The 25,273-nt window shown below is 33.9% G+C and overlaps 1 protein-coding gene across 1 annotated transcript; it reads right to left on the reverse strand.

Moving 5' to 3' along the window:
* Window positions 1–2,322: 2,322 nt before the first annotated feature.
* LOC130629796 (nanos homolog 1-like) lies at window positions 2,323–4,916 on the reverse strand. The gene has a single exon (XM_057443138.1). The coding sequence runs from the start codon at window positions 4,770–4,772 to the stop codon at window positions 4,065–4,067; it is 708 nt and encodes a 235-aa protein (XP_057299121.1). The 5' UTR covers window positions 4,773–4,916; the 3' UTR covers window positions 2,323–4,064.
* Window positions 4,917–25,273: the final 20,357 nt, after the last annotated feature.

The following is a 25,273-nucleotide window of genomic DNA, read 5'->3' on the forward strand; positions in this document are numbered from 1 at the left end:
ATTAAGGAATGGTTAGAAAATATATACTCAAAATAACAAGGGCAAATTTATATTTAAGGCGAACCTCGTCCTCATGCTCGTTAGATATTAAATTTCAATGCCCCTGGGGAAAAGGTTGTATCAAGGCAGATATGTTTGCAGAAACAGTCGTTCCGGTTCTAAAATTTGCAGGTTCTTAAAAAGAAGTGTATTTACCAACCTTGATCACACGCCCTCTGTAGTGCTTTTTTATGTACTTACTATTGCTATTGCTATATAAGTTAAATCAAGGAAAAGTTTTACATTTTTTAGGATTTCTCTTTGATTCTAAAACAAATTTTATGTTTGTTGGTTCATCAAGTCATAGTTGAATTCAACCTCGATCCCAGGGCTTTTTTCTCTCTTTTAGATATAAGGGACGTTATAAAAAAAAGACAGAGTAGGGATCGAGGTTGAGTTGAATTATTACATCCTTAGGCCAGTGGGAAAAATTTTTCGTTTCCACGGGAAGCATAATGGTAGTCATACTTTAATATAAGAAATTTAGTGCTGAAAAATGAAGTTGCCCTGCCAATTTAAATTTCAAACAGAGTCAGTACCTGATCCCAATATCGCTCTTAATATCAGAAAAGAAATAACTCACAGGAATTATTAATACAGGGACGAAGAATTTTAAACACTGCTCCTGACTGTGAGCTGTTATTACGGGGAATAGGAAAAACCAAGAATAATGCATGGTATGAATTTGATGCTAAAAAACGCTTAAAATCACCTTCGTGCCCAGAGCCTTTTTGCGTTTTAAATACCAAAAGGTAGAAGGGGCTGGAAGTGGGGTCTGGTAAACAAAAATCTTTTTGTTGTTGTTGTTTTGTTGTTTTTTACTCAACTTTAACAGAATTCGTGTAAAAAAAAACTTGCATACAATTTGCTTCTACAAAAAATTATCTCATAATTCACCAGAAAATCCTTTGTTTTAAGCGCGAATGGCTTTACTTACTCGAACAAATATAATTAATTCTCGTACTTGTTAGGAGGGTAAGATGTGACCACGCTTGCTTTATGCCCATTGGTTGATTTTAATTCAGGGTTGGTTCTGAGATATTAGTTTATGTTCATTGGTTGATTTCATTTCGGGTTTTGCTCTGACTTTTGCGTCTAAGCTTGTGTTTAAAAGAAATGAATTTTGATTTTTTAAAAAAACCTTAGTTCACTAGGCTAGAACAAAATAAAAATCAATTGAAATGACGAAAAAAGGCTGAACCATTGACCTCCATGGTTATATATGCGATGATTCATAACTCACTTGCACACACATTGAGCATTTAATCGGTAAAGGTCTGGTTGAAGAATTTACAGTTGGTCAACCTTGTTGCGAGGATCTCTTGCCCTTTAAACATTTACACAGAATTTAGGTGTTTTAATAAAAAGGGGTTACATTCTTGTTGAAAGCGTAAACCGTGCAGAGACGAATTAGTGTCAAAAATGTTCTGCAATTCTCATTTGGTATGCTGAGTCAGCACACGGTTTTCAACCCCATTTTTTCGGGAGAGAAAAAAATTCTGTGTTAGCGTTTTGATTGATATTGTTGAGCCAGGTTTAACTTCACGTCTGTTTAACGTCTAACTTCAAGTTATTTATATACACCTCATTCGCCCTGGGCAAATATATTGTAACACATTTGTTAATCCTTACTTTTGACTAACTTTCCAGACTTAAAAATGGTACAAAAGTATATGGACAGATCTATTTTATAGCAAGAATTGAGTGCCTAGAAATTCCCTAAAGGGGCTTACGGAACGGCTGTTGGTGACTTCATGAAAGTCGGGCTGATGGCGGCGAAAAACAAAAATGGCTATTTTTCCGGCATGCATGTAATTTACAGACTCGAACATATACAGCATCATTCGGAAACTTTTCATAGATTGGACAGAATTCCGAAAATTGAATTTTCCTTGAAATAGTTTTTCCACCAATAAAAAATGCAAGCAAAAAAATATCGTGTTTATAAACATTTGAGGAAAATTGGAAAAGCATCAAGTGGAGATCGGCCGTTGGTATATGAAGTATACACACCTATCTCGTGACATGCCAAATGTTCATCGCACTCGTGCCTGCTAATAAGCATTGCGCAACAAGAGAAAAAAGGAGAGAGGACAGGTTCTCCTGCTCTTTCGCTCCCAAAATGAAGCTAACGAAACACTTTCAGTATAAATATATCACCTCGCAGAAATACAAGGCTACTGGCTAAACAAATATCCGCTTTATCATTCAGAAATAGAAACCAATACTAATGCTCAATTCCCGCCAATTCTACACGTGCGAGAAAGAAAAAAGAAAAACAAGTTCGTTGTTATTATTAATGAAAATTTACTTTTTTAAAATACAGAAAATATTAATACAATATTAAAATGTTGTTTTCAGTCATGTTATTACCAACAATGACTTTTAAATAAAATCTTAATAACTTTACATCTTAAACAACTATATAAAAAATTTGACGTCAATATAATTTGAAATATCACTCACTTCAGAATATATTGACAAATCACTTGCCAAAAACAACAAAATAAAAACCAAAAGCCAAGAAACCTAGATGTGCGAAGTAGCTCTCTGAGCAAAACACGAAGTATCATCTTTCTTTCTTTTCACAAGTGAATTTTTTTCGAACACTGGCGAAAAAAGTAAAAAATCTACAAAAACAATAGCGACACACATTAACTGAAACTAAAAATTTCAAATTTAGAGTATTCAAAACAACTAGTATTATATAAACCAGTTTACTCAACTGTGTTTATTTACGTATCGTTAAAAAGCTCTACCAAATAAAAACAGCGGGAATTTTGGATTAAAGTAAAAAAGATGGCGCCAAAAAAACAGGAAAATCTCGGAAGGATACGGAATGTCGGGACACGAATTTTTGTGCGTGAGTTTTTGTCAAAAACTATATACAAATCTTATAACGGACATTAAAAAAGTGACATTTGTTTAAAAGAGCATTCAGAGATCAACTTTCTGAAAACATGAAGTTATTTTAAGTAAGTTTAGAAACACGAAAGAAAATAGGGCACGATACTTATCTAAATAAACCGGATATAAAAATGTCTACCCTAACTACAAATAAAATCACTCATTGCTAAATTCAGAGTGGTGGAGAGTGGACGTGAAAAGCACAACGAGAGAGGCGCTGTTATCAACACCTGTTGTTTCAATTCCCAAAACGTTTGTTCAACCCAGTTTAGCAACAGGTGGTAATACTTGAACGAGCTTTGTTCGCCAAGTTAGATCAAAATAAATACAGAAAGTCTCGATACTCAAGTATTTCTAATTAGGTCCTAAACAAACCTACCCGTTTGAAAACAAGGATTTTTTTCTTTAACACCGGTCACAAAGAGAACAGCAAATTTGTTATAAAGAAGAATTAAAAGATCGTCCTTACCTCAAAAACCACAAAAAACTTTCAAAAATACGGCTTAGAATTTACGTGAGAAAGTTTAACAGATACTGTCTACGTCAGGTCGAGAGCATCTTGAGAACAGGCCTTGTCAAATGAAAATAAAACTAGCCTGCAAAAATCTATGTATACAATCTACCTGAGCCTAATTCAGGACATAAAATTCAAAATATACACACTATTTGCTTAAATTATAAACTGAAACAAAAGCATGTCTACCTAACTTATACTCGTGTCAAAAAGTGAAAGTTAAGACTGGGGGGGTCATCACCCCGAATTAACATTGTTTGTGTAATTTGATAAAATTCTTTTAATGACATTTAATAATGTAAACAAAATAAGAACCTATAAAAACAAACTTTGAGGCTACACTTTCGTACCGAGAAGAGGAAAATGTGATGCATCATACGATCGCTAAGAAAAAGCTGTCAGAAGTGAAAATTTACCTAAAATGCTTCATTTGTAAATAAATTCCCGCCAAGTACAAATAGTTCTTTGGGTTTCCTTGCAGGAAAATAAAAAAAATATCACTAAAAACAACTCAAATATATATATATACAGTTCAGAATATAGTATTTATTATAAACATGACATTAAAAGTTTTTAAAAACTAGCAATAGTTATTATAAAAAATTTAAAGAGATATACCTAAAAATTTGTCTGCTTTCATTTTTGGTGTATACTTCGGGCAGTACTTTATCGTGTGGCTGTTGTCGCCGTTCGCTTTACACAGAGGGCAAGTGTAGGCGCGTAAAATTGGACAAGTTGTATTCCCTTCGTTATCTTTCAAAGTGTGAGAGCTGTAAAATTCTTTCGACTCGCCATTATTTCTGCAGAATACACACACGGTGGTTTTGTTGGCCTTAGACAATCTTGAATCTTTTGAAAGAGGTGGTGATAAACAGTTAAGAGCATTTTTTTGAGCAATTAGCGATTCGAGTGTCTTAGCGTAACTTTGTGTTAAAATGTTTATGTCATTTCCCATAACAGACCGAGTTGAATATTTCATGGATTCCGCTGGAGCAGCCACGAGGTCGTACAAATCCGCATCTCTGCTTCCCGCAGACGAGGAGCTATCACTAATCGCATCTGAATCCACACTATTTATTCGATGACGGCTCGGAGCTTCCAGAGAAGGATAATCAAATACACTGCTTGTCTCGGACATTGGTGAATCCAATGACTCGTGTGGTGACAAAACCGGCTTTACCAAATTCACCAAGCCCAAATAGTCGTGGAAAATGCTAAACTCTGCACTGGCATCATTGCTTGCAGTAGACATTTTGTCAAAAGAAAACTTCTCAGAGAAACGGTCAACATTGCTATACATTGCCTTGAACATTTTTGCTTTACAATTTAAACTTTCAGTAATTTAGCAATCAATAAAATTAATAAAGTTATAAATCCAAGCTTCAGTAAATGTGTTACGACTTCACCAGACCACGCTTTGTAATAAACTTTACTTGCTACTCCGTACGCTATTTATTTCATTCATTTTTTTGAATTCTCAAAACACATGTGCAGCCTTTTGTTTTCGAACGTTCTATTTTAAAAGTCATTGTGTTTCGTGGACCAATGGGAATCGTTCCTTCGTTAATTGGCGTCACAGGCATTGTTTATAGTGAAGGTGAGTGCATAATTATGCAGAAGTTTTGTAAACAAAAAGAACACGTGCGCTTTAAAGAAATGAAAGTTGTAAACCACATAAGGGTAATAAAGCTTTACAAACATTGCGAGCTGCGAATATTAATCCACAATTAACTTGTCATTCTTTTTATTTGGGAGAAAAAGGATAATATAATTAACACAAAAAGATATGTAAATGTCGAGTCAACGTTTTAATATACTCCTCTTTGAATGAATCGAACGAAATGTCATTGCATTGCCCCTATTGGTAAATAAAAAATGTTACTTCTAAAATACTCTCCGGTGGGTATTTTTAGACTTATTAGCTCTTTTTGTGACTGGCTCCCGCAGGAAAAAATTAAATGTCGCGACACTTCTTTATTCTTATAAAAAGTAAAAAAAAAATCGTTAAATTTAGGAAGGAAATAGAAAGACTATTTATAAAACACAAACAGAGAAAGAAAAATTTAAATAAATTGAGGTGATATAAACGCGCACCGTAGGAAAGGCGTTTTTTTACTTCGCAGATACTTATTCCTGTATACATAATTTTGATAACAATAATAAAAAATCAAGAGCACCAGCACGCTCTATGATTCATTGTGCAATCCGATCACAAAGATTTTCACCTCTCAATTTGGACACCAGAAGCGATTATCGCCATGAAAGGGAATTGCTAATCTGATACTGGTATCGTTTTGTTTTTGAAAAACAATATGGCCACCAAGATCACGCGGGAAGGTTTGCAGACTCTCCTAATAGGTCAGCGGTTTTTGTAGGCGCAGAATTTTTATGAAAAAACTAAAAGCAAAAATAATTGCTTGTTTGTTTGTTTGTTATAACTGTTGCCATCTTTTTTCTTTTTAAATAAAAAAAATGCTTCCAAACATTTTCCGCTAAAACTTACCATAATTATAGTCAGGTGTTCCAAAGAGTGTTAAAAAAGAGTAACAAAGAAGATGGCTAATTAAACTTATCAAAAGTTGATGTTCTTATTCTCTGAACAGCTGTCTAAACGATTTCCATTACCGCGATATTCTAAAAAACGAAAGCTTCTTTCGTCTAGACTCATCATTTCTAACCAGAAGAAATCATGTCTGTTTGCACTCGCAGTAAATTTTGCTTCAGCCTGATTTTTGTTTACTTTTTCACCTGTTTTAACTCGAGATTTTAAATATTTGAAGAAAGCTTAGAGTTAACTAGGCTAAAATCTTACCTGAAGCTAACTGTTCTTATTTTTCAGCCTGATTCATTTTATTTTTGTTCTTATAAGAAACACAACCTCAATCCTCATCCTTATGTTCCTCTTATTTAAGAATATTTTTAAACTTGTGCAAGATTATGTTAAAAACGAAGGTTGTTTTTAATTTATTTCGAAACAACAATTCATAGGAAGCTTAGTACATTTCCCGCCAAAACAACGCTAGATTTAGCAACCTCCCTATCCCCTTAAGAACGTCAAAAAATTCGACGCCTGTTTCCCGATGATGATACCAACCTCGTTCCCAGGGAAGTTTTGATTGATTTCCTAGCCGCTCCGTAACCAAAGCAAATCAAGCAGCCTAAATAAACACTTATGTTTAGCATGCTAAATATTAACCGGATGTTTTGAAACCAACCGGATAAATCTGTAAAGCAAAATATAAAGCACGCCGGATATACAATATGCCGTTACATTTTTCGGATCATTTTTGATTCGTATTGTCTTTTTCTGCAGCAGTTTTTTTTGTCTTTGTCTAGATAACACTGTCAACTAACGTTCAACGTCGTTGAGATCGTCACAAAGGGAAAATCAATGTCCCTTTTTATTAGACTTAAATCGTTTAGTTCCTTGTCCTAGTTTCTATCAGATACACATTCTTAGCTTTAGGCTCGCATTCCGATAGAAATTAGAAACAATTTTGCAACGTGTCAGTTTTAAACGCAGTCACAGTAAAAAAATCTTCATTCCAGCCAACCTCGTTTCCAGCCCGCCAAAAATCAAGTTAAGCTCATATGAAAGATCTTTGAAAGTTGTCTAGAAATCTTTTTATTTTTTTCAAAAATCTTTACCGTTATCGAGATATTTGTCTTAAAAGTAGCGCTATTTATGCGAAATTGTGACGTCATGAGTATGCATTGAGCATAATTATGATAACTAAATAAAAAAAATTATGTAAAATGTTCAAAACCCGTCAAAGTGAACGGACAGAAAATATTTTTAACTCTATATGGCTTTTCAAAAATGTTAAAAAAACTCCCTTGCAGAGCATACTCATGACATCATGCATAATTAGTTAATCTTCTTAGTCAAAAATTCTAAAGAACCAATCAAGGATTTTAAAAAAAATATTTGAATTCCTAGACAACCTTTCAAGCTCTTTCATATGAGCTCAACTTGATTTTTCACGGGAGGTAACCTTTAACACCTTTTTAGAACAAAGTTGCATTTCCATCAGAAGGATAAAAATAAGGCCAGAGGCAACGACATTTTTTAAAAATCCACTTACCTGGATAAAAATTGCGGCCTGCTAGCTATATCCTTATGCATCCAACCTCATCCCCAAGGCCATTGTCTGCCTGGATAGGCTCCAATAGAGTTTTCTCCTGCTCTGTTGGAGCCAACCTCTAAAAATCAATAGAATTTATTGATAAAATTTAAATGCAAGGATTTGTCTCTTGCTCACAGTATTATATCTGTTTAAGTGTGAATAACAAGAAGTTTTAAAATCCTCGAGAATTTCATCCTAACGGCTTCTTCTTCCTCCCCTGACTGTAAATATGTTACATTCTCCCTTTTTTATATATAATTGTGAGGGTCCGTAAAGTGCGTCTTGTCTGTAGTGATCAAAAAGAGACGATGGAATATTGGAAACGAGGTTGTTTAGCTTTTATTTATACATTTTGTTTTCAACGCACAGGGAATTCCATATTAAAAGCACACAACTGGTATGCTTTGTTCGCTTCAAACGCTCCTACTTTAAGGTAAAAAGTTAGTTAAAATTATTTTAAAAAAAAATTGTGAAAAATGTGCAGGGGCGGATCTAGGAATTTTTTTTGGTTAGGCAAAATTTCATAGATTTTTTGGCAAAGTAATGTCAAGGGTTGTGGTGTTGTACGAGGTAAATCGGCCGTTTTGTGTTTTTGCTGTAAAAGGAACTAAAATTTTCCCAAAAGTAAGGTTTTTAGTTATTAAGAATCCTTCTAGATTAGAAACGAAAGTTTCTTTATAGCCAAACAAATAACAGTAACCCCCGTAGTTTTACCACTTTATCCTTGTTAAAACATGCGGATGGAAAATGCGTCCGGTTAGCAAATTCGATTTGAAACAGGGTTAGCGTTTCCATAATTTCTTTGAATCACATACTGGTATTAAGTATCTTAGCATCTTTTTTCGTTTTACGCACATAATACGAGAACAAGTAATAAGTTGGGGATTTGCTTCATTTCAAAACATGCAATAAGTCTAATAACTAACAATACAACAAAACATTACATTACAAGACAATTTTAGGAATAGATAGTCAACAGTAGTGCAACGTAGAAATATTGTTTGGAAAATTATAGTCTGTGTTAAGAACCTGCAAATGCACAAAGAAAACCAGCATATAAAAGAATGAAAGATTTCCAGTTAGACTTACAGTGTAAGATCGCAACATATAATAAACGTGTACAAAAAGTATATAATAATCACCTCTTCATGAAGTTAATACAGTTTAGCATTAGGGTTACTGGTGTAGTTTTGCACCAATTTCTATTAAGCATTAATTTTAATGCTATGAAATTCCCACAAGAGAAAGGCAGTTTATGAAGCCAGAAAAGAGTTAGAAATTAGAAAAATAACATCAAAACATTTAACATGTCTCATATTATTTACCCTTACATGTCCCTGTCAACTATGTTTAAAAAATATTTTAATACTGTAAAATCTTTAAGAAAGTTTTAGTAACTATAAGCCAATTATGAAGATTCTCATATAAAAAGCAACATATATACAAATCCTACTCATACCCATAAGTTGACATGACATTTTGTTAGTTTACAGTCTGTAACAGAACGTTTTTTAACATGCAATTCTTGTTTCGATCTGTATATGTTTTACGTGAAAATCATTTCTATGATTTACTTGAATATTCACAAGTTATTTTGATTGATTTTTTTCACCAACTTTGTGGATTATACCAGATATATATCCATTGTTTACAGTTTTCCAATATTATAAGGATTCAGAACAAATCTTCTGTGTTATTTACTTGAATATTCATCATAGGTACCAGGGTGACATCAAAATACAAGTTATTTTGATTGATTTTTTTCACCTTCTTAGTTCCTCTTATGAAACACAACTTTGTGGATTATACCAGATATATATCTATTGTTTACAGTTTTCCAATATTATAAGGATTCAGAACAAATCTTCTGTGTTATTTACTTGAATATTCATCATAGGTACCAGGGTGACATCAAAATACAAGTTATTTTGATTGATTTTTTTCACCTTCTTAGTTCCTCTTATGAAACACAACTTTGTGGATTATACCAGATATATATCCATTGTTTACAGTTTTCCAATATTATAAGGATTAACAAATCTGTGTTCTTTTAATTGATGGTGATTTTCGTTGTTAGAAGAATATTCATCTTAGGTACCAGGGTGACATCAAAATATCTTATCCTAAAACAAAATTATATACGTTGTATTGCTCAGCAAGATGAGAATAAGAAATATTATAAAACAAACTTGGACTATTCTTATATTAGGTATTGCTTCATTCTTTTGTTTTTAGCAATTTTATTACAATTAAAAGTAACATGGGAAAGTCAAAGAGATCTTCTCGTGTTCTTAAAAGTTTTAAAATGAGCAGTGGGATGTTGCATATAAAATGCACTGTTTAAAAGTTCCCACAAAGTCAAAGTTCTTAGGGACAATCACAATAAAAAAGTATATGCTAAGCGTATAAATTTGGCGGTGGGACGAGGTAGAATCCTTTGCCGTTTAATTATATCTCATACTGTATACATCGATTTCTTAGAGAACAGAAAGTATTAATAACTTTTAGTGTCTACCTGCTTAGCAGGGACACATGGCCGAGTGCTTATGGTTTCAAGGACTGACAACATTCAAAGATTACCTTTTCTGATTTGATGTTTAGGGGAGGGAAAGGGGATCTGCAGATCTATTAACATTTAGCTTGGACTTTTGCGTTCATGAAAGAGCTGTCCCTTAGTTATCTTACAAGAATGTATTCTCTCCTTAACAGAAACAAAGATACACAGTTGCATAAACGGCTACACAAAGCCTACACGAAGCCAGTGACCCTTAAGACATTAAAGAAAAAAAACTAACAAAATTCCAACTAATACACATACAGGTAGCTAGTAATACTCTATACCGAATTTAACATACACATCAAAACATCTCTCGACCGCCAAGACAGTGTTGACATAAATTGCCTCAGTTAGCTATCTCGTTTAGCATTGCGCTTTTATGTTTATAAACAATGCATTTGATCAAGGCCAAGTTAAAACCTTTTGTTTTGATAAGAAAAAGATTTAAATTACACGTTTTGTAAGAACATCTGGTGGTTTACCACTTTTAAGAATAGTTCTTGACACAAAAGTGCCTAAAATTCAGGAGCAGCTAAAACTAAAATATTTCAAGTATTACTGAATTTATTGTCTCTTGCAGAGGAAGAGAAAGGTTTGGTTTGAGACAACAACACGGCACACGTGGCCAAAATACTTCTCTCCAGCATTTCCAATCCTTTCAATATCTGAAAAGGTTTCCAAATTCAAAACTTCTTTATTTAACTTAGGTGGCATACAATTGCTTTAATATTCTAGACATTTGAAGTGCTCCCTGCAATTGGACCTGATCCAGGTAAACCATGTTGAAAAAAAAACATCCACTCCATGTAACCGTACCCGTGGTCGTTTTAGGCGTTTAAACTTTAAAACCCACGGACGTTTTAGGCGTTTTTTCTTCACATTCCAGAATTTCATTCATTGGAACTTGAAAACCCGCGGACGTTTTAGGCGTTTTTTCTTCCATCTGTGATTTTCATTCATTCGGAACTTTAAAACCCGCGGACGTTTTAGGCGAATAGACATTTTGCCTAAGATCGCCCCGGGTTTGCTTATTTGAGTAAAATAAAACACGCACGCCGCGCATCGTCATAGTCGAAATCGGCGGATGCCAAAAATAAATTGATAAAAATAATTTAGTTTTTTTTATAGATTATTCTATCTATAGAGAATTTTTTTTCTAGTTCACAAAACTAGGCTTAGGCAATTGCCTAGGCTGCCTAACCCTAGATCCGCCCCTGATGTGAGAACAGAGTTGACATCTCGCGTCTTCCATTATTGGGACAAAAAAGCTTTGGGGACGATTGAGAATTACACCTAGTAATTAGCAGGTGACTATGCTCTCCATCCTTGTAGCATCTTTTATTTGCAAAAGGATCTGGGAACGAGGTTATTTATCACGACAAAATGCACACACATGAAGACGTATTTCTTTATTTCCATTCCCAGGGTCCATTTTCTATAGGTCTTATCACAGGCGGATTCAAAGTTTATCACAAAAACAATACTCCCTGGGAACGAGGATTGGGTATATTTTCGTGGCTGCCTCCTAATGGGTGTGAAATGTAAGTTGGAGATAACCAACGAAATCCACAAAATAATGTTTGCTAACAGCGATAATTTTTTTCCTAGTAGTATTCGGTACACAACACCTAATCTTGTCTCATTTAACCAAGTTTACATTAGTAGATGGGGTAATCGAATCTATTTCTAACAAGATGATGGCCTTTCTTAGCAAAGTAGCCGCTTTATTTTTTACTTTTGCTGAAAGGAAATGTTTGTAAAAGATTTCCGCTTTAAAATAACTCAATCAAAACGACCTACAGTCAGCCAGCCAGTCCGTCTCCTTCTCCTTCTTTTATCTAAATGATGTCATATTCGGCGCTTTTGCAATTTACACGCGCCGACATCCGTTAAGTTTATGTCGTAATATGTTGCTATGGTAACTATTATTATTTGATGAACAAGTCAGAAACAACGATAACATGCTTTCTTCTCTTCCCCTTAAGTATGTTGGAATGGTAAATATGCAAACTAATGTATGAAATACAACACTGTTCGGAAACGCATCTAAGCTGTTATATGATCTTCTAAACACAAATTGTTGTTGTAGGCTACATTTTCTTTGTCATCATTGTCAGATGCTTGCGCCAATCCCAAGCTAGACCCCTACACCCCAAAACGTCATAAAAGATTAAGTTCGACGCTTGCTTTTCGATGGTGATACCAACCTCATTCCCAGGCAGTTTGATAGCAGCTACGTAATAACAAGGACGTGGTGATACAAGAAAGCTGAGCTTAATCCCAAGTACCATGTCCTTCTTAACTTTCATCTGTTTAAATAGACTGCAAAATGTTGTGAGAAATACTAATTACCAGCATCTTTCTAGAAAGAACCTGCCATACACAACTTCCTTCCCAAACCTCTCAACCTTAACTACTTGACAAGCGTGATTAGAATCGTCCTGGTAGCGTGACAACAACAGCAACCACGTTGCGCAAAGGATTATAGCCATGTCGCGCAAAGGATTATAACCGCGACTCGCAAAGGATTATTAAGAAAAATATTTAGAAAGAGAAACAGTAGGATACAGATTAAACCAATGATATCGTCCTTTTATTTTTCTTTATTGGATTATAATCGTATGATCTAACAACATGCAACTTAATTCACGCCATTTGTTTTGGAAAAGCAAAAGTATCTTATTTCTTGAACAATAGGTTGCTGTGGACATCTCCTGAAATAAAAGTATAGCTTGAACCTCCAAAACCATTTGATGACTAAACCAAATAGACGTCGCAATAATAAAAAAGGAATGTGGATGAGGTTGGTGTTAAATTATAGGACCGCTATTAAACGATGAGATCGCGAGACCTAGAAACAAAGTTTGTCTAATGTGGAAGAAAATATTGGCGTAGCTGTATTGTGGATTGCAAGGACTAAGGGATGTCATGTGAACAGAGTAAATAAAAGTCTCGAGCTTTTCTGAAGCCAGGAGATTCAATATCGTACTTCTTGTTGAACAATAAATTAATTTGGAAATACAGTGGAGTATAAACAGTTAAAGTTTTTAGTCCAAAACACGCCTTACTCATCACAGAATCACAGAAACGTGGCCTTACTCACCTAAAAATATACATCAAATAAAGTTGACTGCTTACAATTGATTTTGTTTTGTATTCCTTGTTTTTTATATAAGCAATCATCAAAACATGGGGGCTTCTATCTTTATGGCTAGCTTTTTATCTTCAATCATATTCATATGTGTTACCCTGTACCATTATATACATTCACGACATCGCTTACTGACCACATATAGTCTGACCAAGGAGGTCTTTGAGCCCGCAATGCTAACGTTGTTCCCAGGTCTTTTTTCACAATTCGATATTGGGACGGCGTTCTTTTGTATCAATATAAGAACAAATTATGCTAAGAAAAGCCTAAAAATAAAAAAAGTCAGTTTTAAAGATAGATTTCACTGCCGTTTTAAACAAAAGCATGTTGTTTTTTTTTCAGAATATTACAAAGAGAATGAAACATGCTGTTCTTATTTATGATTTTCTTCAAAGTTTGTTTTTGTATGAATTAATGAATGCTGGTGCATTTTTTAATACCTTTTTGCGTAATAGGTACAATCACAAGCAAATAACACAAGGTTGAGTAGGAATTGCAAGAGACATATACATATCTTGGATTGTTTTTATTTTATGATAAAAACTCAGACTAGAGTTGTTCTTGGTTTTGAAACCAAGGATTTGAGCATTAGGCTGTTCTAATATTGTTCTTATTATTCGGCAAAAACGAGGCTGGTGTTCTTATAAAATTGTTCTTAAAAAAGAAAAAAGTATATGACCTAACGCTGGCTCATGTCCTTATCTGTCTCTCCATCGTAGGTGCTTTCTTTGATTTAAACAAGATCAATTAAGGCTACAGATAAGAACAGCTAGCTAGCTCGTTGTAAAAGAAAAAGTGATTTTTGTTTCATTCCATCATAATTAAAACCACATCAAACAAATCTGTTTTCAAGTGAAATCAATTTAAAACACAATGCAACTAACGCCAACAATTACTCGACTTCATTACTATTTCCGCTGAATAAATTAATTCAGGAGATTCCCCTGGGACAAAATATCGCTTAATTAATAACCCATTGTGTATATATATTGGTAATTGAGTTGTAATTTTGTTATGTAATAATCTCATTCGATCTCATAGCGAGTTGTCAACTGAACCGTTTGAGCCATACTAGATCACAATGCGTAGTTCTTTCATTCAGCTGGATGACCGTAACGCATCTTTTCTTTCTAATATCGTCGTTCTAAGTAGCTAAAGTGGAACAAGCTAAAAGCAAAAGCGAATCAGTAAAAGTATTTTACAATATTTCCCCAACCATGTGAGATACGAAAATTAAACAACTGTATGACAGAAATTAAACACTCTCCACAGAACCTCCTCAACCCTTCCCAACATCAAAAGGGTAATAGGGGGAAAAGAGAATGAAAAGAAAACTCTTGTTTCCATCCAACACAATTTTGTGGACCACCAGCGTGGTCATCAATGAAATACTAACCTATGAAGGCACATAGATAGCTACCGGAAGTTGGCAAGAAGGGGAAGTTGTGTCGTCATTCCTTCAACAGCAACAGCAGCAGAATTTTTGTGTGTTTGACCTCATCCATCAATAAAGGATCTTCAAAGAGATGCTAAAAGTACTCAGAACTTGTCCAAGTTTACTTGTCACTGCTGCAGTGGACTTAAGAGTTAGGATCTTAGATTATATGGTTAAATTCAAGTAGTACTAACTTTTGCACACCTCTCCCCGATACACTGGTGCATTTTCAAAATTGGTTACTCAATCTACACCCCTTCCAAAGTAAAAATTTTCAGCCTACGTGCTGAAAAGTACTAGCGAAATGATGCCGTTTGGCCATTGCGAGAATAGCCAAAAAACAGCATTCTGCAAAAATGCTATATCTGCGAAATGTATAATTGTCATATGGAAGGTGCCTTGTATTGTGTCCACCTTAATGATAACTGTATTGTTAGTTGTTATTGCATTAACGGTAGTATCTGCTTGGATGGTGGTCACTACATGAATAGTGCTAATTGTAACTCAACTCGCTTGTTGAACTACCACCATCGATGCTACTGGATCCATGGTTGAAATACACCAGTTAACCCTGTAGCTCTCAACCGCGCATAAAGGAAACTGGGCTCTAGTTTAGAGGGGACAGAAGAGCAGCGCCAGCGTTATTTCAAGAGGGTTTCAAGAAGAGAAAGACATATTTATTTCATAATACAAACTTATACTTTTTAACAGTATTTATTAAAACTACAATGGGGCCAGTCAATTGCGCTGTTGTTGAATGCACTAACAACTCAAGGATGTCAGAAAAGTGGAAAAATAGTGAATGTGAAACTCACCATGGTATACTGAAAAAAGGATGTGACTGTGCGCAACCCTTTAAATTATATTGCTTTTCTGGGCCAGTCAGATATATGGAAAAAAGACAGAAGTGGATAAAACTTATTGAAAGAGTTAACCCAGATAACCTGCGCTGCAGTTTTTACCAGCTTTACATTGTATACACTAGCAGCAAATACCCTTGCCACCAACTCACATTTCTTTCCAGACACCTTTAAACCTCGCATTCTTAAATATTTCAACTTTCATCTTTCTTATCATATCAAACTCCATTGTAAATGAACTTGTTTACTTCTTCTTGTCCCTCCTATACTAGTTACTAGTCTTTTCCTCCGACGCGTTTTCATAATGGTAGCCGGATGGTGTTGATTAGCGTATTTAACATATATTCTTTCATCTCTATCCATCTAATTACCGGCTTTCATACAGCGCAGTCTGGGCACAAGTAAAGCGTTTGTAGGGATAAACCATTCCAGTTTCTTGGTGATTTTCTCACAAGGAATTATTTGTGTCACCCGGAAAAAGTCAGAAATGTGCAAACTTATTTGCTGTTTCATTCCTAATTTTTTTCTTTGCATACTAACGTTTAACTTCTAAATAACGCGATGAAATGGTGCTTCAAGTAAGAACAACTTAAAGTTATCAAATTGGAAAATAGATGGCTATGTTGCTGCAGAGGTAGTGAGCATGGACAAAGTACTTGTTAGTAGATAGATAACACACATCTTTTCCTTATAATCAACCTTCACGTTATGAATTGAATGTAGCTAGCTAGCTAAAGCCATCATGTATATGATTGGCCATGGCTGCCTAGCACAGAGGCAACTGAACAAGAATATATTTGCTAGCTTATTGTAGCAAAAGTAGAAGAAATGTATAATCGAATATCAAGCTTAAAAATTAAGATATGGATAATCAATAACAAAGACCATTGTCAAATTTAGCTAGCTTGACCATATGACGCAACGCATAGCAACAGTTTTAGTCATTAATAACTTTGAATTTTGTGTCTTTTCGATAAAATAAATGACACACCATTGTTGTAAGCCCCAGTTGTTACTTTTTGCTGCCCCACTGTACAATTTTAATATTAAAAATAAGTATCAAAGGGTTTGTTCCTACTGATTTTGTTTGTTCGAATTATTAATGAAAACATAACAGAAAAAATTTCAACCCTTAAAAAATCCATTGTTGAGTGCTTGCTATCTTTTAATTTAAAATTATATAAACTATAAACAATTTCAGAGTAAATATACTTGTTGTATTTGTAAAATATTCATAACATGTGTTTATACTCGGGACATTTATAGCGCCCAGTCTTTTTATGTAAATTAGTTTAGTTTCTAGATCTTTAATTAGTTGCTAATGAAATATTGAAGTGAACGCACGTGTTTCGGTTCTTCGTGTCCGAGTATTAAAATCCCAGCATATTAAACAGTATTCATGACAATTTATAACTGTCTCCAAACGTTGTTAGTACCTATTTTCCCTCTTTTTGAAGTCAATAACCTGCCGACCCTAAAATGTGTTTATTTTAAATTATAATTACAATTATTTGGCCTAAATTATTCTTTGGTTCTAATTTTTTGTTGGCTCAATTGACGCCAAATGGTTTGATCAATATGGCATAGCTATAAAGCAAGAAGGCTCAGAATGTCTTATAACCAAAGCTAAAGTGGAAAATCAGAGTCAAAAACATCTAAAAGTAATCTTCAGCTTGTCTCATAAGTGACCTGATGACGTATAATGACATCAGCTCGTTCCCAGGACTATTTGCTTCTTAACAGTGTTATGGTTTTTGTTAGTTCTAACGAAATTTTTGCTGCAATGGTAAAAGAGTGGGGCTAATAAAATCCGTGTTTACTTCTTTAAAATTTCAGGCGTTTTTTTGAGGTTTTCTCTAAAACCTTTTCCTTCATTTTTATCAAGTCTGGCGGAAACGTGTTTAAGCTATGTCTTCATGCACTGTGTCTTGAAAACGAAATGTACTTTTCTTATTCTAACTTATCTCATCATGTGGTCTGTTACATTGTATCAAATCTCAAAGGCCTTTTGGTGAGAGGAAGGTAATAAATATGGTTTGGGTGTCTTCCCTTTTAGCTTTCTGTACAAAAGATAATTAAGATTTGCATCCCACCAGCCTTGTTCACAGGTGATTATTTTGTTAAAGATAAAGCTATCATTATTTTCTTGTTTGTTTGTTTGAGAAGAAGAAAGAGAATATAGTAGGCGGTCGACGCTTGGCATTCACAATGTTTCGTTTAAAATATTTCGACACCAATTGCTTCATATTCCATTGTTTTGATAGATAATTCTTTTTTGTTGTTGAAATGTTAATGAGTTAATTAAAAACCATAAACAGCTATCACCTGTTTCTGTTGTTTTAAACAAGTGGATAATTCTTTCATTTGAATGAAGACTTTTAATCTTCGAGAAACTTTCAGTAGAATAGAAAAAGTAAAATTAAATGTAATTGAGAGAATACAAGATTTTGTTGTACAAGAAATCGCATTTAGCCAGTACTTAACTCTTTTAAAAGCCAGCATAGTCCATCAATAGGTTCTGTTGTTTTCGTGAATAATTTTAACAAGCAAATCAGTAGAATAAAATTAAAACATTGAAGTATAGCCTCTTAATTTACAATCCCGTAAAGTAAAACTTGAAACAACATTTCTGACCAAAATCTCATTTAAGTATTTGCTTCGTCAAAAACCTTATTTCAGCACAGATTTTGCTAGCTAACATACTGAACGTTTTTTCTTTACAATAAAAAGTTATTTTTAACTTTTTTCTATTTTCTTAAAAATCGCAAACACAATAAAACTACTTTTCTTTCTTCTTTTTTTTTAACAAAGAAATATTCAATTGTTCGTTTGAAACAAAATTAGCAACATGTGGTAGCCGTTTGTGGATTTGTTTAGTATGCGAACAAAGAAGAGAAATTGTCTATCTATATATCTAAACAATGGAATATGAAGCAATATATGTCGACATATTTTAAACGAAACAATGGGAATGTCATGCATCGACCGCCTGCTATCAACTTTTTCAAACTGTAAAAAATAATGATATACCTTATCGAACAAAACTTAGTCGAACAAAATTTTAGTCGGACGAAAATATTAGTCGGACATAATTTTAGTCACTTCCAAAAAAATTAGTTACTTATGTCCGACTAATTATTTTGTCCGACCAATATTTTGGTACTTTATTTAAATTTCACTAATTTGCTTAATTTTGGTTTAAGAGACAAAAAACAATACAATACTTTATTAACTTGGATGAAATAATTCTATTTTTCAATTTCAAAGTCAAACTTAAGGGTATTTCCATTCCTCCGGCAGGTATAGAAGAAGGTTTGTACTGGATCGATTTCACGGACCTATCAATGCTGCCATTCTCTTCTTTGAGGAAAAAGTAAACATGTCGAGATATTTCTCGTGGTATATGTTCAACTGTTTTGACTTGTTGATCGATTGATGCTTTAATAGAGCAGCGATATGGATCAAACTTTTTGGACTCTTCATTTGTTTAAATTTGCACAGGAATACGTTAGGCTATGAATAACGCGCAATCCGTTTATGAAAGGGTCGAGAATCCCTTCAGTGAGGAAATAGCATCATGAGCAAGACTGTTTATATTATTTTATCAAGACTTACTTACTTTAGTGCATCTGGTCTACTGAACATTGTGTTTATAATTTCCTTCTGTCCTCGTGAAATTTAATAAACACGAGAAAAAGAATTGTCAAAAGTCAGTTACTTTTGAAAGTAGCAGTGAAGTTGTTCAAAAGTCAGTTACTTACTTTAGCCACTTTGTTAAAATTGTTTTTTATGACTAAGTCGTTAGTTTATCCAAAAATATTTGTATTCGTTGGTAAGCAAGAAGAAAAAGATTTTTACAAAATCATTAACATGTAAAATTCGGCACTGAAAAATAATTTTGAAAAACTTGATTTGGACTAAATATTTAGTCGGACATAATGATTAGTCAGACAAAATTTTAGTCGGACAAAAATATTAGTAGGACATAATTTAGTCACCTCCAAAAAATTTAGTTACTTTTGTCCGATTAAGTTTTGTCGGATAGGGTAATTATATACCAATAAAATCACTTGCAAACAAGAAACAAGTCTATGTCGCTGGTGACCTGGCTATGTGAATGTAAATTATCTTTAAAACAGAAAAACAAGGATACACCAGTACTCTAGTATACCAAACAATATTCATCCTTCTTTTTTTCTGGGATTTATAATTTTTGATTTTCTTTAATCCTCCCCACTCACTTGCGTCCACCCCTCCCCCGACCCAAAGCAAACAAATATTTGAGATTATCTAATTCTGGGAAATCATATTCGTTAAGTCAATGCGATTATGCGAAAAAGTTTTTCCATTATGCGATAAATTTATTTGATTATGCGATAAACTCATTCGATTATGCGATAAACTCATTCTGTTCTGCGATAGAATCATTCTGTTATGCGATAAACTCATTCTGTTTTGCGATAAACTCATTCTGTTATGCGATAAACTCATTCTGTTATGCGATACACTCATTCGATCAAAATTTTATAAAGAAAATTCATTTGAATCAACCTATTTTTTGATTTCCGTCAAACTGTTCCGAAATCAGAGTACGAGGTTGTTATTTTTCACCATTTTTTACACACAGAAGAAACCCAAACAACCTCGGCCTAAGGAATACGAAATATTTGGACGATAAAAACAATAAAACGGATTTAAAGAAGTCATTGACGCAGAGTTGTTGAAAAAGTCATTGACATAGAGTTGCTGACTCAATTAGAATTCCATCGCAATTACGTTATATATTTATTAAGTTGAGCTTTTTGAGTTCAAAAAGTCTTAACTGAACATATTTGAACCCTAAAATTGCCAGATTCCAGGCGTTGCTACCTTCTTACAGTTTCAGGGAAAATCTCCTTAAAAAAGGTTAATTTTTCTTATTTTTTTAGTCTTATTTCATAAACAATAACCAGTTAAATGTCTCCAAAAGTGAATGGACATTAAATACTCTAGCAAACAACATACCTTATTTGACGGGGAACCGTTTCGAATGAAAGTATTTATTAAAAATAACTTTCATCCTTTTGAACGCGATTAACGTTTAAACTATTATTTTCTTCTTCAACTCATTTAAAGGAGTTTAAAGAGGTTATACTTGTTTTGGAGGCGTTTCAAAAACATTTGCAGAAACTGTTGCTTCATTTTTATGGTTGGCATACTTTAATGAACTTTCATAACAAAAAAATTTAAACATTTGCAATGACATGAAGCAACATGGTTTTTAGGAAAGTTTTGACTTCGGTTCCTTGTGAAAATTACAAAACAAAGCTTAGCCTTGACCAGTGCCGTAACCACTATATATAAAAATTACATACATAAATTTCGATTTATATAGTGGCTACCCGAGGCGCCCCCATGGTGCGCGCCGAGCGGGAAATTTTTTATCTCCAGATTGGCGGAAAATGCCCTACCAGACGTCAACGATCTCATGGTTCATTGTTAAAATCACGATAAATGTTTAGATATTTTTGTAATTTAGAAATGCTGCATTGTTTAATTGGCATCAAAATTTAGATAAAAATTTCCATCAGAAACCAAAAGATAGAATGATATACGTATTTACATTACACGTCCACAATAACATAAAAAATGATAAGAACACTAGAAATTTTAAGGGTTTTAAGGCTGGCGTTTTTTAGAAAATTTACATCGCATTTGAACTTATTATAATGTGCTGCCAGCCCCCTTAAAACATTCAGTGATTTTTATAAAATCGATCTATGGGAAGGATCCGAATATTCCTGAACGACTTTCTCTCTTCTTAATAAATTTGTTAGCTACTTCATATTACCAGTGTATGATTTGTGAATATGTAATATCATCAGATTATTCATCCATGTATCAGTGGTTGTAGCTCGAAGGTAAATTTTTATGTGTTTCAAAGCTGAACAAACACCGTTCTCTAACAGCATTTGTAGCAGGCATAACTAACATCAGTTTTCATACTTTTTTAACTACAAACAAAAGTAATTTTCTTGGGTTATCTAACTTTTGGAGAAATGACATTAAATCTTTCTCTATCTCTTTGTTCGTAATTTATATTATAAGAAAAAAACTTTTCGTGAGTCAAAAAAATCGCGAGGTTGAATAACTATCGAATACAGCTCTTAAAATAGAAGTAACAGATGTGAAGGGATGATTTCAATGATGTTTCGCGAGAATTATTATTATATTCGCCATAAGCAGGAGGGTTGATTATTATTTATTTAAAGAATGAAGTGAAGTTACTAAGTTACCATAAGACAACAACAACAATTTTTGATCGATTTAAAGAGTTACTAATGCCATAAAAAATTGTGCGAAAAATTCTTCCTAAATTTAGCCAAATTTCGCGTAATCGCGAAAGTTTCCTACGCAAAATTTTTCCCGTTAATTTAGGAATTGATCTTGTGACAAAAGCTGCGCAATGTTTTGTGAATTCATCCCTGTTGGCAGTAAGTGGAATTTGCAATCCTCAGAACTAGGAGCAGTAGACGGACACACCTCATGACGAGCGAGTATAACGCTGCTATCTGAGAAAAATAGCAATAACTTTAAGGAAATAAAATTTTGCGGGAGGACGTTTCTCCGGAACATATCTTTGCGGTTAAAGACCTACTATATAATATCCCTGGTATATAGTAGTAGGTGCGAGTAAGCTTGGCTGGCCTCAGAAACTTCGTAAAGAAATCATTAAAAAAACATGAAACCCAGTTTACGAGTTTATTAATATATCAACCGAAGCAGACCTAATTGAGGAGCTCATAGATCCTGAAAATATCAAACCAACTTCCGAGGCATTGCAATTAATAGATAAGATCATACGTTCACCCTTTCGTAATTCACCGGTACGTAAGTCTAGAAGACCAGCAAATTTTGACAGGACACCAGACAAAAATAACAAAATTCTTTACAAAGAAATCAATCGTTTTGTAGCTATAAACCAATTGTTATTTCGATTTTGAGTTGTTATCTGTTTTCTAGAGCTGTATAACTTTGCAAACATTTTTCAGTTTTACCAGGTTTTTAAATTTTTGACCCTACTACTTAAAATGTCGAAGAACGTCTCTTTTTAGCAAAATGTTATTTCTTTAGGCAAGAGTGTCTTTTATAATTGTTTCTTCATCTGGGGAGGGGTAAAGGGTAGGCCTAATGGATTTCCGGCGTTGGAGCAGAATTAATTTTTCGCTTTTTTGGCAAAATAAGAAAAACCTCTCCAAATCAGCCACCCCTCTAAAGCGGTATGCTTTAGGTAGATTTAATGTAATTACTATCGTCGCGTAAAATGTTCTTACGAGGAGCGACAATTATTTTCTTTTTTCCGCATTTATTATTAACTTGACCACCTGATAGCATAAATGCACTTATCTGATATGTTAATATAATTAATTGAGGCATGGCCAATAATAAAGTTTTAGCATTTTCTTCCCACAAAAATAGCAAGTTACAGGCGTGTTCGTCAAATTAGTGAGAAGGCTAGTACAACTCACTTCTATCTTCGATTGTAGTAGTTCAAAGACACACCTCGTTGGTGTGCACGAATAGTAAAAACTTCGAAAAATGTTTCAGAGCAGAGTTTTAAAGTACCTTCTCCAAACCACTGTGTCGAGTTAGCCATAATGTAATTAGCGTATACGTTTGCTGCAAATCCCTCAGTCCGCTATCAAGCAACACAAAAAACTTACCAAAAATGTTGCATTGTGTCCCAGACGGGGGAGTAAATTTCATTGTTCCACATTGTCGTCTAATGCGTTTAACTTTATCTTTGTCTTGCAATTTCCATGACGTCTAATCGCGCATTTTCGGGTTGTTCAGTTGTTAGCTAGATTTTTTTGTTTGAAACATTCTTACCCATTTCTTATTAAATTTTTTGTACCTCTTTCTGTAAGACTTAATTACGTGCTGAACGCGTGCAAGAAAGTTCTGAAGGAATGTGCACAAAATATGTTATTCTCTGTCGGTATTGTTTTTTTTATCACAAATATCATTTATTCATTCATGCCTGCCTTCATTCATTCTTTCAATCATTCATTCATTAAATAAATAAATGGATGAATAAATCATTTTAGCTCAGTTGTGTTGTTGTGGCGAAATCCGCCATCTTTATAGCAAATTGTTGCATATATATTATGACGCGGAATAAATTATCTATGTCGGATCTAAACCAATCGCATTACAGAATTTAGTAGCCTGGGATTTCTTCGCCGTCGACCTCGACGTCAAAAAGGCAAAAACTCCTGGGGACGAGGTTGGGTAGCACACGTCAATAGATTTACAAGTATACTAGTAAGAAGACAATAAAAAAGGTCCAGGAAATATTATTTCTTAGCAGTTCTAGACTTTTTACTAAAAATTGCCGTAGTTATGGCATGCTTCGTATATCTAATACAGTTAACTCCCGGTAACTCGAACCTCCACGGAACCAGAAAAACTGTTCGACTTAACAAATGTTCGACTTAAGCGAAGCTTCCGTTAATTCAGACTTTGACAAAAATGAGAAAGGAAGTAACTTTTGTTCCGTGCAAGAATGTATTTATTTACTAACCTTTTTTCCCACTTTTCCAGTCATCAATCTGACGCTTTAAAATTTGTAAAATCAAATATTTCATCAAGTTCTCTTTTATCATATTGCCATCAAAAAGAACATTTTGGCTGCTTTGTAAAGAGAACTATTTTCGAACAGCTTTTTCCAAATTTCTGGCTACATTAAATATCAGTATTCATTTTACGAACATTTATTTTCAACTTAGACACTAAAAAGTTCGAGTCATCCGAAGAAATTAACTTAAGGGGGACCAAAAATGGTTCGAGAAAACGAATGTTCGAGTTATCCGGGGTTCGAGTTAACGAGTAGTTTTTTATATGAAAGTATTAAGAAATGCTCAAGGGACCGTAGCAAACAGTTCGAGGTAATAAAAGTTCGAGTTAACCGGTGTTCGAGTTACCGAGAGTCTACTGTAGACTATGATCACTACGAATTCCCATTATACGTATTTCGAGCAAATTTTAACTTGCGTGTTAAAAATCAGTAATAATGACTTGTTACCCATCTTGATTTTCAAGCGGGCAATACGGGTTTACCGCATTCTGATTGGCTTAGCGCTCTTGACGACGGGAAGATATTTTGCGGTATTGCACGTCGACAAGAAAAATGGTAGCTTAAAATGTAAACAAGCAGGAAAAAAAAGTTTTAAGAAGCATTGGAAATGATTATATATCTAACTCCTACAATACATTTATCGATAAAAATATTTTCATAGGATAGAAACAACAACAATGTCAAGTTTAACAGTTAAAATAACCAGATTCAGAAACATTCCGTCTGGGTGCTTTTTCAACATGGCTAGTTAACTAGCTACATTGTCCATAAAAAACGATGATCTGATATCCAGTTCTATCTAAAATACTAAATACAGGGCGACGAAATCATAACAAATACGTCTCCTCTCATTTTTAGCTTTGTGGTTACCGAGTCAATATAAAACTCGTTGAAGCCCATGTTATTCTTGGCTAGCTAGCTAGCTAGTTAAAAAAATTACTTCAATATTCGTTGTAACTATATTTTAGCTGCGCATCAACTTTATACATTATTCTGTACGTGTCGAACATCGTAATGTTTTGTTTACAAAGTTTTATTCTATAGCGATATTCGAATTCTAAATAGA

This window comes from Hydractinia symbiolongicarpus, chromosome 2, assembly GCF_029227915.1.
Source record: "Hydractinia symbiolongicarpus strain clone_291-10 chromosome 2, HSymV2.1, whole genome shotgun sequence".
Classification (NCBI taxonomy): domain Eukaryota; kingdom Metazoa; phylum Cnidaria; class Hydrozoa; order Anthoathecata; family Hydractiniidae; genus Hydractinia; species Hydractinia symbiolongicarpus.